Raw genomic sequence first — 17,917 nt, 5'->3', positions numbered from 1 at the left:
GTAAGAGACAGAAGAAACTGAGGAAACTCAAAGAGTTGACATTAAACTATTTAAGATTCTTTTATAGACTACTTCAGAATCCTGATGGAGTTTGGTGGTCTTAAATCTAGTGGTCAAGTTTTTATTGTGACTTTGAATAACAGAGCTCTATTCTGTGTGCTTGATGAGTGGTTTGTGGAAAATAGTAACTACATATAAGTTGGGGGAACAGAATCTTGATATGACTGTGTGGTCATTAAAAAACATCTGTCTTTTGGTTTTCTTGATGGTCAGTAATGGCAACAATTCTCATCTGTGTGCTGCTTATAGTTTATTAATTTTTTTTTTTTTTTTGATACAAGGTCTATCTCTGTCACCCAGGCTGGAGTGCAGTGGTGAGATCATAGCTCACTGCAGCCTCAAACCCCTGGGCTCAAGTAATTCTCCTACCTCAGCCTCCTGAGTAACTGAGACTACAGGTTCATGCCACCATCTTGGCTAGCTTTTTAATTTTTTTTGTAGAGAGGGGTTCTTGCTATGTTGCCCAGGCAGTTCTCGAACTCCTGGCCTGAGGTGATGCTTCTGCCTCAGCTTCCCGAAGAGCTGAGATTATAGAACCACCAAGCCACCCACTGCTGATAGTTTAGAAAGCACTCTCTTACAAACTTGTTCAACCTTTACAACTACCTTACTATGTACTACTAGTTTTTCTAGGCAATATGTTACCTGTTAATTAAAATATTTGCTTAAATGCATTTTATTTTGGACATTAGAATAAAACAATTAAACCTCAGATAGAATATGTAGGCTCTTAATAATGTGAGGTTATTTAACTATGTCCTAAAGATTGTAGTTTCTCTACTAGTAAGGTGTTGACGTACAACCTAGCCCATCTATTCTTGGCCCATAGGGAGCAGATACCTGGTGGCTGGTCTTTCAACCACTTTCGTAGTAGAAAAAAACCAAAATTATAATACAATATTTATTATATTTACCATGCATTTATGTAGCAGTACCCCAGTAGGCCATGACAGGTAGGGCTGGTATATTTCCAGCCAGTTGGTATTAAATTAACACAAGTCATTATGCCTCCAAGCAGTATACAGTGTATAATGTACATAACTCTTATTTTGGTGAGAAGTGTAAAAGTAATAACCCTGGACTCTGGAGGCCAGAATTTGATGCTTTAAAACTTTGTAGAATGAAAATTTTAAACATACACAGAAGGAGAGAATAGGAGTATGAAATTGATATAGCCATCACTCGGCTTTCTCAGTTACTAATACTGTATTAGTCTGTTCTCAAACTGCTAATAAAGACATACCTGAGACTGGATAATTTATAACGGAAAAAGCTTTGATGGACTCACAGTTCCACATGGCTGGGGAGGCCTCACAATCATGGTGGAAGGTGAAGGAGGAGCAAAGGCCTGTCTTACATGGCAGCAGGCAAGAGTGTGCGTGCAGGGGAACTCCCCTTTATAAAACCATCAGATCTCGTGAGACTTACTAACTTTCAGGAAAACAGCATGGGAATGATCTGCCTCAGTGATTCAATGACCTCCCACTGGGTCCCTCCCACAACACGTGGGAATTATGGGAACTATAATTCAAGATGAGATTTGAATGGGGACACAGCCAAAGCAGGTCAAATACATAGCTAATTTTGTTTCATCTATACCTCCTATTTCCCTGAGATTATTTTGAAATATGTCTAGAGATCATACATATATAATTTCATCTTTAAATATTTCTATATGCATTCCTGAAAGATAAGAACTCTTTCAGAATACAAAAGTGAAAGTGGAATACAATGCCAATGCAAAAAAAAAAAAAAATGCTCCCTTAATATTATCAAATAGTCAATGCATATTCTCATTTCTCTATTTTTTTTAAAGAATACTTTTTTACTTGAATTGAGTTTTTAAATAAGGTCCATACATTATGCCAGATTATTATTTCTTTTGAGTCTGTTTTGACCTATACATTCCTCTGCTATCATTATTTTCTCTTGAGACTTTTTGTTAAAGATATCAGGTCATTTTGTTGTGTAGTTTCCCCACACAGGGTTTTACTTACTACCTCCCAATGGTGTAATTAAAACAAACAGACCGGGCGCGGTGGCTCACGCCTGTAATCCCAGCATTTTGGAAGGCCGAGGTGGGTGGATCATGAGGTCAAGAGATGGAAACTATCCTGGCCAACATGTTGAAACCTCATCTCTACTGAAAATACAAAAAATTAGCTGGGCATGGTGGCGGGCGCCTATAGTCCCAGCTACTTGGGAGGCTGAGGCAGGAGAATTACTTGAACCCAGGAGGCAGAGGTTGCAGTGAGCTGAGATTGCACCACTGCACTCCAGCCTGGTGACAGAGCGAGACTCCGTCTCAAAACAAACAAAAAACAAACAAACAAATAGCATTATTGAGGTATAATTAACCTAAGATAAACAACATATTACAAGTGCACAGTTTCGTAAGTATGTCTACATTGGCAAAACCATTACCAAAATTTAGATAATGAATGTCTCAATTGTCTTACCAACTGGGCATTCTACAATTCAGTTTGATTTTGACACCACCTTACGTTAGCAGAAACCCCTCCCCGCTGCTAGGTTAAGGGCTCATTCCCACAAGACTGCCCCAATTCAGATGCCAGCTAGGAATGGGGTTCCCAGTCTCCCATACTTCTGCCTGGCTGACCACAAATTCACGGGCTCCCATGACCATCCTTGCTGGTGTGCTATGTCACTAGAACGACTCACTGAACTCAGGAAAACGCTATCCTTGTGATTATTTTATTATGAAAAATGCAACTCAGGAACAGCAAAATGGAAGAGGTACGTGGTGCAGGGTCTTGCAGGGAGGGGGAGAGAGCAGAGCTTCTGTGCCCTCTCTGAGTGCACCACCTTCCCATCTCATGATGTGTTCACCCGAAAGCTCTCCAAACTCTTCAAGAGTTTTTAAGCAAAGTAGCCTTGATTGCAGAAAGTTTTGGGTGTTGGTGACAGAACTCAATCCCCAGCCTCCCTGAGATCAGGGGATGAGGGTGAAAGTCTTAACCCTCTAGTCACACTTTTTGCTTCCTCTGGCAACAGGCCCCCATATTGAGGAATCTAGAAGCCCACCAAGAGTCAACTCATTAGCATAAACTCAGGTATGGTTGAAAAGGGCTGCTTAGGAATAAAAGACACTCCTATCAGGAAATTTCAAGTGTTTTTGGAGCTCTGTGTCAGGAACCAGAGACAAAGACTGAATATGTTTTTTATTATACCACATGCACTATCCTTAAAAGTTTGCTCCTGCCTCTTTGTAATCAAACGTTGTGTATTTTTTTGGGGGGTCTGGCTGCTTTAAATCAGCACAGTTTTTCTGAGATACATCTGTGTTTTTAAATGTATTCATAGTTCATTCCTCTTATTGCTGAGTACTGTTTCATTATAGTGATACCCGTATTTACTTACCCATTGTGGCCACTGTGTTTTTTTGACCATCACAGATAAAGCTGCTGAGAATATCCATGTACAAATCTTTGTATGGATATATGCTTTCATTTCTCTCAGGTAAAATACCTAAAAATGGAATGGATTTATCATATGGTAGGTGTAGTTTAACTTTACTTTCTAAGAAGCTGCCAAAATGTTTTCCAAAGTATGTGCTTCATTGGACATTTCCACTAGCAGTGTGTGAGAATTCAGTTACTCCACATCCCCCCCAACATTTGGTATGGTCCTTTGTAATTATAGCCACTCTAATAGGTATGTAGTGGAATCTTCCTGTGATTTTAATTTGCCTTTTCCTAATGATTAATGATGTTAAACAACTTTTCATATGCTTATTTGCCACCCACATATCTTCTTTGAAGTGTCTGTTCAAATCATTTGCCCATTTTTTATTAGGTTATTTTCTTATTCTTGAGCTGTAAAGGGTCTTTATTTATGTTGGGTGCAGATCTTCAGGTAGATGACTTGCCAGTGTTTTCTCTCAGCATGTGGCTTGTCTTTTCATCCTCTTAAGTGTCTTTTCAGAAGCAGCGGTTTTTAATTTTGACGAAATTAATTTATCAGTTTTTCTCTTATTGTTTATGTTTTTGCTCACATGTCTAAAGTCTTTGCTTGAAATAGTCACAAAGTTTTTTTTATATTTTCTTTGAGAACTTTTATAGTTTTAGGTTTTATGTTTAGATCTATGGTCCATCTCGAATTACTTTTTAGCAACAATAATTGCAGCTTTAATTTTAGATTTAAGGGGTACATGTGCAGGTTTGTTATGTGGGCATATTGTGTGATGATGAGGTTTGGGGTATGATTGATGCCATTGCCTAGGTAGTGAGCATAGTACCCAATAGTGTTTCAACCCTTGCTCCCTTCCCTCCCTCCCCGCCATTCATCCCTGGTGTCCAAATCCAGCAGCACATCAAAAAGGTTATGTCCATGAGTACCCAGTGTTTAGCTCCCACTTGTAAGTAAGAACATGTGGTATTTGGTTTTGTGTTCCTGTGTTAATTTGCTTAGGATAATCACCTCCCGCTGCATTCATGTTGCTGCAAAGGACATGATTTCATTCTTTTTTATGACAATACAGTATTCCATGGTGTATATGTACCACATTTTCTTTATCCAGTCTACCATTGTTGGGCACCTAGGTTGATTCCTTGTCTTTGTTATTAATGAAGAGTGCTGTGATGAACATATGAGTGCATGTGGTTTTTTTTCTTTTGGTAGAATGATTTATTTTCTTTTGGAAAGAAAATAAGTATATTCAGTAATAGGATTGCTGGGTTGAATGGTAATTTTTTGTTAAGTTCTTTGGGAAATCTCCCAACAGCTTTTCACAGTGGCTGAACTAATTTACATTCCCACCAGCAGTGTATAGGCGTTCGCTTTTCTCCAAAGCCTTGCCAGCATCTGTTGCCTTCTTTCTTTTTTTTTTTTTACATAATAGCCATTTGACTGGAGTGAGATGGTATCTCATTGTGGTTTTGATTTACACTTCTCTGTTGATTAGTGATATTGAGCATTTTTTCATACGTTTGTTGGTCGCTTGTATGTCTTCTTTTGAGAAGTGTCTGTTCATGTCTTTTGCCCATTTTTTAATGGAATTATTTGTTTTTTTTTTGTTAAGTTCCTTATAGAATCTGGATATTAGACCTTTGCCAGATGCATAGTTTGTGAATATTTTCTCCCATTTTGTAGGGTGTCTGTTTACTCTATTGGTAGTTTCTCTTGCTGTGCAAAAGCACTTTAGTTTAATTGGGTCTCACTTGTCAATTTTGGTTTTCTTTGCAGTTGCTTTTGAGGACTTTTTCTGAATTTTTTGAGGACTCTTTTGTATATGCTAAAAGGTGGGGATCCATTTTCAATCTTCTGCATATTAGCTAGCCAGCTAGCCAGCTATCCCAGCACCATTTATTGAATAGGGAATCTTTCCCTGTTGCTTATTTTTGTTGACTTTGTCAAAGATCAGACAGCTGAAGCTGCGTGTGGTTTTATTTTTGGGTTCTCTCTTCTATTCCACTGGTCTATGAGTCTGTTTCTGTATCAGCACTATGCTGTTTTGGTTACTGTAACCTTATAATATAGTTTGAAGTTGGGTAATATGATCCTCTAGCTTGGTTCTTTTTGCTTGGGATGCCTTTGGCTATTTGGGCTCTTTTTTTGTTCCATATTAATTTTAGAATATTTTTTACTCATCCTGTGAAAAATGACATTGGTAGTTTGATAGCAATAGCACTGAATCTGTAGATTGTTTTGGGCAGCATGGCTATTTTTACAATATTGATTCCTCCAATCTGTGAGCATGGAATGTTCTTCCATTTGTTTGTGTCATGTATGATTTCTTTCATCAGTGTTTTGAGGTTCTACTGGTAGAAAAAAGTCAAGGAGGAGGGAGTCCTCCGTAACTCATTCTGCAAAGCCAGCATTACCCTGATACCAAAACCTGGCAAAGACACAGTAAAAAAAGAAAACTACAGGCCGACATCCCTGATGAACACGGAGGCAAAAATCCTCAACAAAATACTAGCAAACGAAATCCAGCAGCACATCAAAAAGGTTAATTCTCCATGATCAGGTAGGCTTCATTCCTGGGATGCAAGGTTGGTTCAACATATGCAAACCAATAAATGTGATTTACCACATAAAAAATTAAAAACTGGCTAGGCGTGGTGGCTCACGCCTATAATCCCAGCACTTTGGGAGGCCGAGGCAGGTGGATCATGAGGTCAGGAGATCGAGACCATCCTGGCTAACACAGTGAAACCCCATCTCTACTAAAAATACAAAAAATTAGCCGGGTGTGTGGTGGGTGCCTGTTGTCCCAGGAGGCTGAGGCAGGAGAATGGCGTGAACCTGGGAGGCGGAGCTTGCAAGTGAGCTGAGATTGCGCCACTGCACTCTATTCTGGGCAACAGAGCAAAACTCCATATCAAAAAATAAATAAATAAATAAAAATAAAAAATAAAAACAAAACCATATGATCATCTCAATAGATGTGAAAAAAGCTCTCAATAAAATCCAGTACACTTCACATTAAAAACCCTGAACAAATTAGGCATCGAAGGGACATACCTCAAAATAATAACAGCTGTCTATGACAAACCTAAATACAATATCATATTGAATGAGCAAAAGCTGGAAGCTTTCCCCTTGAGAACTGGAACAGACAAGGATTCTCACTCTCTCCACTCTTATTCAGCGTAGTACTGGAGCAATCAGGCAAGAGAAAAAATAGAAGATATCCAAAGAGGAAAAGAAGGAGTCAAACTGTCTCTCTTTGCTGATGATATGATTCTATACCGAGAAAACCCTGAAGCCTCTGCCAAAGACTCCTGGAATTGATAAACGACTTCAGTAAAGTGTCAGGATACAAAATCAATATGCAGGAATCAGTGGCATTTCTATACACCAGTAACGTTCAAGCTGAGAGCCAAATTAAAATGCAGTCCCGTTTACAGTAGCTGCACACACACAAAATACTTAGGAATACATCAGATTACTTTTTGTACGTAACATTAGACAACCAGCCACATTCTTTGAGCTAAAAATAAAAACACGCAAGATATTAAAAATACAAATAGGAACTGAATATCACAGTGAAGAAAATTACAAGTAGAGCATAAGGGAATAGTCAAGAATTGTAGGAAAAAATAAAAATATAAGCACAGACTAGATTTCTCATGGTTAGGAAATTAGACTTTTTAAATAAATAAAAAATTGCCGGGCATGGTGGCTTGCACCAATAATTCAGCCACTTGGCAGGCTGAGGTGGGAGGATCTTTTGAGGCCAAGAATTTAAGACCAGTCTGGGCAACACAGTGAGACTCTGTCTCCAAAAACAAGTAATTACTGGGTGTGGTGGTGTGCACTTGTAGTTTCTGCTACTCAGGAGGCTGAGGTGGGAGGATGGCTTGAGCTCAGGAGTTTGAGGCTGCAGTGAGCTATGATCACACCACTGCACTCCAGCCTGGATAACAGAGCAAGACCACCTTTGTATGTATGTATGTACATGTAATATACATAGTATATGTATATTTTTGCATATGTATATGTATACATATACATGTATGTATGTATTTATAAGTATAAAATGTTCTACCTCAAGGCAGATGATTACATGAAGGTGTATAAGAACCACCAGCACCAACCCTCTACAGGAAGGGAAGAGTAAAAATCATATCATGGTAGGAATTGTATGGAAAAATTGGAAACTCAGAATGGAATAGGTAGTAAATTGCTAAATTTGGTGACTGTTTTAGAATGCTTCTGGAACACTTCTTCAAGAGTATTCATGGGGAAAAATGAGAGTCATGGTAGGTGAAAAGCCAATTGTCATACATGAAATGTTAGATGAATCAAATAAATGAGGTCTTTTAATTTACTAAAGAAAAAGACTGCCATTCTTCAAAAAGAAGTAATGTGATCTATGAATAGAGTTTAGACTCAATTGAACTATTCTGCTTCAATCAAGGAAATATTTGACAATATGAAAAGTGAGAGATGAAGAACATCTTAATCTCTCGTTTTTACTTTTACGTGCATTTTAAACATCTGTTTGAAAATGTTATCAATAAATTAGCAATTTCAAAAAAATTTAAAACTATCATTTGATTTATTCCCTTAGAACTTTGAGACAGGAGAGTACTATGAGTGACTTCTCATAACTAGGTGTGATTAAATGCAGGGGCCAGCAACTGGCTAATCTATGTACTGTTACAATTAGTGATAGACCATCCCTGGCAGAGTCTTAGCATGTCTTATAACTTGTTTGAAAAATAAGCCCTTTCTCTTCATTCATATCTTTATTGAGACTCATAATTTACTTGATACTTACCATGACTCAAGTGCTGAACTTGTGTTCACAGAGTTTAACTAATCATGGCACTTGATTCATGGTACTCTCTCATTATTAATTTATGCATGGCCTTCTTTATTTTGTAGTCATTGAATCATTCATTAATTCATTTTGAATAAGTATTATAAGCACTTATAGTACCAGCATGAGAACGAGGATACTGAGAATCATTTCTTTCTACTGTGAGTTCCTTCCCCATTCCGTCTCCTGGCCCTGTGTTTCCTTTCCTCCTCCTCCCTGTAGACAGCCACTCATGAATTGCACATGACGCACTTCCCTGCCTTTCAGAAATGTATGGTTTTATTATTTACATGTATTTCTATAGATTATATTTTTAGTTTTGGATTTATAATTAGGGTCTCATGCTCCGTGTCTGAAAGTTGTGGGACAATATCAAATGTTCTAACATACGAGTAAGTGAAATATCAGAAAGAGAAGAGAAAGAGCTGACTAAAAACATATGCAAAGAGAAAATGGCTGAGAATTTTCCAAAATCAGTGAAAGATAGAAAACTGGGAGGGGTAGGAGAAAGGGTGGGGAAGGAAGAAATTTGTTAAAGGATATAAAATTACAGCTACATAAGAGAAATACATTCTAGTGTTCTGTAGCCCTGTAGTTAACGGTAATACATAATTTCAAATAGCTGGAAGGAGGACATTGAATGTTCCCATCACGAAGAAATGATAAATGTTTGAGATAATGGGTATGCTAATTACCCTGATCTGATCACTATGCATTGTATGTATCAAAACATCACAGTGCACCCCATGAATATGTACAATTATTATGTGTCAGTTCACAAAGCTAAAATAATGTTCAGAGGACCCCAGGCAGGGTAAAGGTAGGGAGGGAAAGCATACCTCTAGATGCAGTATAGTTAAACTACTGACCAACAATAAAGAGAAATTCTTTTTTTTTTTTTTTTGAGACGGAGTCTTGCTCTGTCGTCCAGGATGGAGTGCAGTGGCACGATCTCAGTTCACTGCAAGCGCCGCCTCCCGGGTTCACGCCATTCTCCTGGCTCAGCCTCCCCAGTATCTGGGACTACAGGCGCCCGCCACCACGCCTGGCTAATTTTTGTATTTTTAGTAGAGACGGAGTTTCACCGTGTTAGCCAGGATGGTCTCGATCTCCTGACCTCGTGATCCGCCTGCCTTGGCCTCCCGAAGTGCTGGGATTACAGGTGTGAGCCACCGCGCCCAGCTGAAAAATTCTTAAAGAAGCTAGATAAAGAAAGGCAGCCAGATTAAAACAAAATGTATGTATAGAGGAACAAACATAAAAATTGTAGCACAGTTTCTTATATAACCTATGCACGCAGAAGACAGTGGAGTGACATCAAGTGCTGAGAGAAAACAAACCTGCTGACCTAGGATCCTATACCCAATAAAAATACCTTTCAAAACTAAAGGCAAAAATAAAGACTTTTTAGAAAAACAAGAGCTGGGAAAATTCATTGCTAGTTAGCCTGCACTACAAAAGATGTTGGAGGAAGTGTGTTGGGCAGAAAGTGTATGGTACCAGGTGACATTTGGATATACACAAAGAAATATAGAGCACCTGCACTAATATAAAAGCCATTGAATGTAAAGACATTGCATATCTAAAGCCAACACAGTAAAAATATATTGTGAGGTTTAGAACACGTAGGAATAAAGCGTATGACAATAACAGCACAAATCACAGAGAGGACATGGAAATGTAAAATTTTATTTAGAGGTAGATTATGGTAAGTAAAGATGTGTATTGTAAACCCTAGAGCAACCCCTAAGGAAAAAAAGAAAGAAAAGAGTTAAAACAATCTAGTAGGGGAGATAAAAATTGAATCATAAGAAGAAGGCAAGAAAAGAGGAAAAAGGAACAAAGTACAGACAAAGGCAGGTTCAATGTTATTAAGATGGCAGTTCTGGTCCTGGCATGGTGGCTCATGCCTGTAATCCCAGCACTTTGGGAGTCTGAGCGGGGCGGATCACTTGAGCCCAGGAGTTCAAGACCAGTCTGGGCAACATGGTGAGACCCTGTCTCTACAAAAAAAATTATAAATTAGCTGGGCACAGTGGCATGCACCTGTGTTCCCTGCTACTTGGGAGTCTGGGGTGGGAGAATTGCTTGAGCCCAGTAGGCCAAGGCTGCAGTGAACCATGATCTCATCACTATACTCCAACCTGCGCAACAGAGACCCAAAAACAAAAAGATGGCAATTCTTCCCATATTGATTTATAGATTCACTGCAGTCCTGTTTGAAATCCAAGCAGAATAGGCAACACAATTTTGAAAAAAGAACAAAGAGAACTTTGACTGGTTTGACCACTTCCTGTAGGGCTGTCGTCATCAACATGGTGCTACACTGGCATAAAGAACATAGATAATGGGCCAGGCATGGTGGCTCACGCCTGTAATCCCAGCACTTTGGGAGGCTGAGATGGGCGGATCACGAGGTCAGGAGATCGAGACCATCCTGGCTAACTCAGTGAAACCCCATCTCTACTAAAAATACAAAAAATTAGCCAGGTGTGGTGGCGGGCGCTTGTAGTCCCAGGAGGCTGAGGTAGGAGAATGGCGTGAACCTGGGAGGCGGAGCTTGCAGTGAGCTGAGATCGTGCCACTGCACTCCAGCCTGGGTGACAGAGTGAGACTCCGTCTCAAAAAAAAAAAAAGAACATAGATAATGGAGCAGAATATGGAGGGGAGAAATCCTCACATTTACAGTAATTGATTTTTGAAAAAAATGCCAAGACAATTCAGTGGGGGAAATGATAGGAATTAAAAAAATATGATGCTAGAAAAATTGGATATTCATATGCAAAACCAAAGACAAAAACAAACCAAAAACCCTTAGATATTTACCTCCCACCATACTCCCAGAATAACTCCAAATTGATCATAAATCTGCATTTATGAGCTAAAACTTTAGCACTTCTAGAAGAAAGCATAAGAAAAAGTCTTTGTGACCTTGGGTTAGGCAAAGAATTCTTAGCTATGATATTGTTAAGCACAATCCTTAAAAGAAAAATATTGTTAAATTGGGTTTAATAAAAAATTTAAAGCTTATCCTTTAAAGACACCACTAAGCAAGTGCAAAGATGAATTATAGACTCTGAGAAAATATTTGAAAATCACATCTATGATAAATAACTGGTATCTATAACATATAAAGAACTCTACAATTGAATATTAAGATACCAGTCCTCCTCAAAATGGGCAAAATATTTGAGTAGCTCACTAAGAAGATACATGAATAGCTAATAAGCACATGCAGAAATGCTCGTCATTGCTCATTAGGGAAATGCAAATTAAAACCACAGTGCGACGCTACTTCACACCCACTAAAATGGCTAAAAGAAAAAACTCAGAAAATTTCTAAGTATGTTCAAGGAGAAACAGGAATTCTGTTTGGCTGATGGGAATCTGAAAGGTATAGCCACAATAGAAGGTGGTTTGGCAGTGTTTTAAAAAGTCATACTAAAACATATTTACCATATGATCTAGCTAATTCACTTACATGTATCTACCTAACCGAAGTATGCATATTGTTTAAACACTTCAATTAAAAGAGATCATCAGGTAGGGTGAAAAAGCAAGATCCAGCTATACAGTCAGCTGTCCATATCTGTGGGTTACAGTCAGCTGTCCATATCTGCAGGGGTTTTTTTTTTGTTTTTTTTTTTTGTTTTTTGTTTTTTTTTGAGATGGAGTCTTACTCTGTCACCCAGGCTGCAGTGCAGTGGCACGATCTCGGCTCACTGAAACCTCTGCCTCGCAGGATCAAATGATTCTCCTGCCTCAGCCTCCTGAGTATCTGGGATTACAGGCGCCCGCCACCACGGCTAATTTTTGTATTTGTAGTAGAGACAGGGTTTCCCCATGTTGTCCAGGCTGATCTTGAACGTCTGACCTCAGGTGACCCAGCTGCCTTGGCCTCCCAAAGTGCTGGGATTACAGGTGTGAGCCCCGGTACCTGGCCATATCTGTGAGTTGCATCTGGGTATTCAACCAACTGCAGATCAAAATATTTGGAAAGAAAGAAACAATGAGAAATAACAATACAACAACAAAAATACAAATAAAAACCAATACAGTATAGCAACTATTTACATAGCATTTACATTACATTAGGTCTTATAAGTAACCTAGAGATGATTTAAACTATTCAGGAGGATGTGCGTAAGTGCTCTGTAGATACCACACCATTTTATATAAGGGACTTGAGCATCCTAGGATTTTGGGATCCGGGGTGGGTCCTGGAACTCATGGCTTACATACCAAGGGATGACTATCTGTTGTGAACTAGAAACTTATTTTAAACATGAAGATGTAAATCCTTAAAGGTAAAAAGATAGACAGAGATAATAACTAACAGAGATAAGCACTAACGAAAAGAAAGCTGGAATGACTTGATTAATATCTGATGAAATAGACTTAACAAAGATTATAAACAGGCATTAAAAAGGTACATTTCATAATGACCATGTGGTCGTTTCATCACGGTAGCACAACATTGTTCTTAAATTTTCATGTACTTAACAACAGAGCAGTAAAATATATAACAAAAACAGAATTGAAAAGAGAAATAGATTTACAATTATAGTTGACTGTTTCAACACTCCTCTCTCAGTAATTTATAGAAAAAATAGACAGAAAATCAGTAAGGATATAGAAAAATCTAAGCAACACTATCAACCAGCTTGACCCAGTTGACGTTTATGAATCAGTCTATCCAACAGCAGCATGCACATGCCCTTTAAGTATACATGAACTTCTCAAAACAGTAGATCATATTCTAGGCAATAAAACACCTATCAACAAATCGTAAAAGAACTGAGTTATTCAAAGTATGTTTTCTGACCATCAGAGAATTAAAATAAAATTTAATAACAGAAAGATAACTAGAAATCTCCAAGTATTTGGAAATGAAGCAACACATTTCTAAATTACGAATAGATCAAGGAAGAAATCTCAAGGGAAATTAGAAGATAATCAGAATAGAATGAAAATGAAAATAGAATGTATCAATATCTGTGAGATGCAGTTAAATCGATGCCTAGAGGGAATTTTATAATTTTAAATGGTTACATTAGAAATAATTTAAATCCGTTGATCCAATTTCTTAAGTTAGAAAAGAAGCAATGAAGACAATACAATGTGTGTGTAAGGATAGACATACAGATCAATGCAACAGGATGGCCCAGAGATAGACCTGCACATACTTAGTGTTGAACCAACAAAGGTGCCAAGATAATTTAATGGAGAAAAAGAAAGAAGGAAGTCTTTTCAACAAGTAATACCTGAATAATGAAATATTATACGGAAAAAAGAGAACTTTGATTTCTACCTTGTACTCTGTACAAAAATTAATCTGAAACGGATATTAGACCATATTTGTGTTTACACAAAATCTAAAACTTTAAAACTTACAAAGGAAAATATAGTTTACAGTCTTCATGACTTTGAGGCATGAAAGACTTCTTAGCACAGACTGTCCATCATAGAAATGTCAATAAATTGGAACTCATCAACTAAGCACCTCTACTCTGAGAAGGACTCCTTGAAGAAAATGAAGAGCTGAGGTGCTGCTAACTGGGAGAAAATCTTAGCATCACATAAATCTGACATAGGACTTATTTCTGGACTAAGTAAAGAAGTTGTACAACTGAATAATAAGACATCTCAATTAAAAGATAGACAAAAGATTTGTCTACACACCTCTAAAAGGAAGAGAGGAGAATTCCAATAATCATGTACAAACATGCTCAACATCATTATTCATTAGGGAAATGCAAATTAAAATACAAAGTACAATAAGATACTACTACACACCCAACAGAGTGGCTAAAATTTAAAAAGACTTACAACCCAAGTGTTGACAAGGATGTGGAACAACTGGAACTATCATACATTGTTGGTGGGATTGTAAAATGGTACAACCAGTTTGTAATATAGTTAATCAGTTTTTCATAATGTTAAATATGATTTTCCATATGACCAACAATTTCACTTCCTGGTGTTTACCTGTGAAAAATGAAAACGCATGCCCATAAAAAGACTTATACATAGATATTTAAAGCACCTTTATTTATAGAAACAACGCAAATGTCTGTCAACAGATGGCTGGGTAAACAAATTGCGGAATATTCATACAATGGCATGCTGTGTGGCATTAGAAAGGAATGAAATACTTATGCACATAGCAATTTGGATGAAGCTGTCTTATGTCAAACAAAAGAAGCCAGACACAACAGACAACATAGTGTGTAATTTTATTTTATATAAAATTCTAGAATTGGAGCATGTAATCTATGTAAATAGAAAGCAGGTCAATAGTTGCCTGGATTCTAGATTATGGGGAGATTGATTGTAAAAAGTGCTTTTGGGGGCAATGGAAATATCCTGTATCTTAAGATAATAATTACATAGGTGTGTATGTTTGTCAAAAGCACATTTAACAATATACTCTTTTTTTTGGTTGTTGGAGACAGAGTCTCGTTCTGTCCCCCAAGCTGGAGTGCAGTGGCACAATCTCAGCTCACTGCAACATCTGCCTCCCAGGTTCAAGTGATTCTCCTGCCTCAGCCTCTCTAGTAGCTGGGACTACAGACATGCACCACGACACCCAGCTAATTTTTGTATTTTTAGTAGAGACGGGGTTTTACCATGTTGTCCAGACTGGTCTCGAACTCCTGACCTCAGGTGATTCGCTCGCCTCGGCCTCCCAAAGTGCTGGGATTACAGGCGTGAGGCACCTCATCTGGCTAACAATATACTTTAAGTGTGGATTTAATTATATATAAATTATGCCTCAATTTGTTTTAAAAGGTAAAAAAAAAAAAGTAATGCTAATTTGTTGTTCACTCCCATCATCAGTGGATAATAGAGATTCAATTTTCTACTTTTTCCATTTGGATAATCACTTTTGGGGTTCACTTACTGAATAATCCATCCTTTCCCCATTTTTCTGACTTGCTACTTCTATTATATGTCAAAGTTGAATGTATGCGTGGCTCAGTTTCTGCACTCTTCCATTTCCTTGATCAGTTTGTTGATCCTGTCTTTATTATTTTAACTTCATAGTAAGCCCCAGTATCTTTATTCTCTTTCTTCAGAAGTGTTTTAGCTATTATTGATCCTGTATTTCTTGTATACATTTTAGAAGGAGCTTATTTATTTCTATGTTCTATGAAAAATCCTATTGGAAGATTGATGGGGGTTATATCGATTTCATAGATAAATGTGGGTAGACTTTAAACTTTTACAGTATTAAATTTCTCTGTTGATCACTGTGGTATATCTTGCTATTTATTTAGATCCTCTTTAATGTCTCCCAGTACAATTTGTAATTTTTCCCATAAAGTTCTTGCACATATTTTGAAAGAATAATTTCAAAGTATTTGATGTTTTTTATTTTATTGCAAGCTAAATCTTTTAATTATGTTTTGTGCTTTATTGTTGGTGTATAGAAATATGATTTTAAACAATGTTAATGTATATCTAGGGAACTTTTGCTCTTGTTTTAGAAAGAAGCCCATTTATTGATGAGCAGAATTTGTGGTGGGGGGGGCACATGCATGTGTGGTGTGTGCGTGTAGAGTGTGTGGTGTGTGCGTGTAGAGTGTGTGGTGTGTGCGTGTAGGGTGTGTGCTGTGTGCATGTAGGGTGTGTGCATGTGTGTGCTGCGTGCAGACACATTTGTGAATATTTTGGAGAGCAGATATATTGAGGGTGGGTTTTCAAAGCCCTGAAGTTATTTTCTGCAGCTGAGTTTCTACGTGTTAATGTTGGCCCTGTGTCGCAGGAGGGGATGGTGGCTAAGTCCGTGAAGTTTCCAGCTTTTAGGCTAGTCTGCGTTTCATGCAGTCGTGGTAAGAAGTTCTCTTGTAAAGCTGATATCTTTGAGTCAAGACACCCTATCTCTCTCATCCTGGGGATGGTTACTCACAATGTAGGCTGTATTGTTAAAAATGTGTCACTCTTCCCTTCCAGTATCCGGAGTGTGATGCAGAAGTACCTTGCAGAGAGAAATGAAATAACCTTTGACAAGATTTTCAATCAGAAAATTGGTAAGTCCTGCTTGTTCATTTGGCATACGGTAATTTCAGTGATGAAATTGGGCGATACTATAGTAATAAATGAATGCACCCTCCAGTGCTTTATATCCTCTATAGCTGCAGCTGGGAATAAAGGAAATTTCATGTAATTAATAAGGTATTTAATAATGACTTATATTCCTAGTAGCATAGTCTATTAATAAGCTCTTAGGAGATGGGTATTTCTAGGATTTTTACATGAAATCAGCATTGCTGAATGTAAGAAAATAGGATATTCCTTTCTTTTCTTTGCGTCTTGCCTGCCTCATATGGTTACTGAGGTGGTTTGCTGGGGAGCTGTGTGTAATAGCTGTAAAATTATTTTATGACTGGAGGAAATTACTTTATGAAAATTCCAAGAAATTAAAGTTCCCTAGAACTCAATTTGTGCTCTGTTTCCATGATTAACAGACATAGACTGATAGATCCCTTTAAGACTGTGTATCCTTCGAGATAATTCTGGGCTTGCCCTTTTGTTTGCTGATGAGGAGATGTAGACACAGGGAGGTGGCGTGACTTGTTCTAATTCCCAGTTCTCCTTCTTCTTTATTCCGATAATAAAATAGTAACCAGTAAATAATAAAATAATTACGAGTAGAAGCTGGTGCAGAAATCTTTGGATTTTGGTAAACCACTTTATCTGGTTTACAAAAATTAACCTGTCTGTGAAGGTGGTCTTTGGTAGATACAGCTTCTTTGATCACCCATGAAGTACAATGGGGAAGGTGGACGGAGTGGTTTGGAGAAGTAGATGATGTGTGGTCTGTCTGTGCCTGAGCACTGTGTGTGGAAAGCGATTGGTCTTTGCCATATAGAGATATTTCATCCTGCTCCTCAGGAGCTGGTTGGGGAACAGATAAGTTAAAAGAGTTTGGCTTTCATTTTGTTAGTTCTCACGGCTTCTCATTATTTTCATGGTGTGTGGTTACTATAAGCTACACAGATGTTCTCCTTTGCTTCTGATTTTGTACTAAAAAACAAAATAAAGCTCGTGATAACAAGAGAGAAACTCTGTATCTCCGGGAGCGGAGGGAAAAAGGAATTATCTCTTTATTTGCTAGTTAAAAATTTTTTAATTTCTTTTTGTGGATTTATTGAGGTATATTTCACATAGCATACAGTCCCCACATTGAAAGTAAACAGTTGAGTGACTTTTTGTGTATTCACCGTCATACAACCATCTGCACTGCCTAATTTTAGAATGTTTTTATCACCCCCAAAAGAACTTGTACCCATTAGCAGTCCTTCTGCCTTCTACCCTCCCTCAGCTCCTGGCAACCACGAATTGAGTTTCTGCCTCCATGGATTTGCTTGTGTTGGCCGCGCCACATGAAGGGAATCACACACTGTGTGGCCTTTCGCATTGGGCTTCTTCAGCATAATGCCTTCAAGGTTCGTTGTGGTGGTAGCACGGAGCAGAACTTCAGTCTGCTTTCCCTTCAGCTCTCATTCCAGTTTCTGAAATGCATCGAGGATTCTTCTTTTTGTTTTCTGTTCTTCTCTCTCC

At 38.0% G+C, this 17,917-nt stretch overlaps 1 protein-coding gene across 2 annotated transcripts in view; it reads left to right on the top strand.

Moving 5' to 3' along the window:
• GRK3 (G protein-coupled receptor kinase 3) overlaps positions 1 to 17,917 on the top strand; it is a 160,753-nt gene that overhangs the window by 25,319 nt on the left and 117,517 nt on the right. For both annotated transcript variants that reach the window (XM_028827932.2, XM_001104308.5), the window contains exon 2: positions 16,307 to 16,383. Coding sequence is in view for 1 of the 2 variants with exons in the window: in XM_001104308.5 (XP_001104308.2) it covers positions 16,307 to 16,383 (77 nt within the window). In the remaining variant the exon portion in view is untranslated. The remainder of the gene's footprint in view (positions 1 to 16,306; positions 16,384 to 17,917) is intronic.

Source organism: Macaca mulatta, chromosome 10 (genome assembly GCF_049350105.2).
Source record: "Macaca mulatta isolate MMU2019108-1 chromosome 10, T2T-MMU8v2.0, whole genome shotgun sequence".
Lineage (NCBI taxonomy): Eukaryota > Metazoa > Chordata > Mammalia > Primates > Cercopithecidae > Macaca > Macaca mulatta.
The sequence above is the reverse complement of the archived record's forward strand: the minus strand, read 5'-3'. Positions and strand labels throughout refer to the sequence as shown.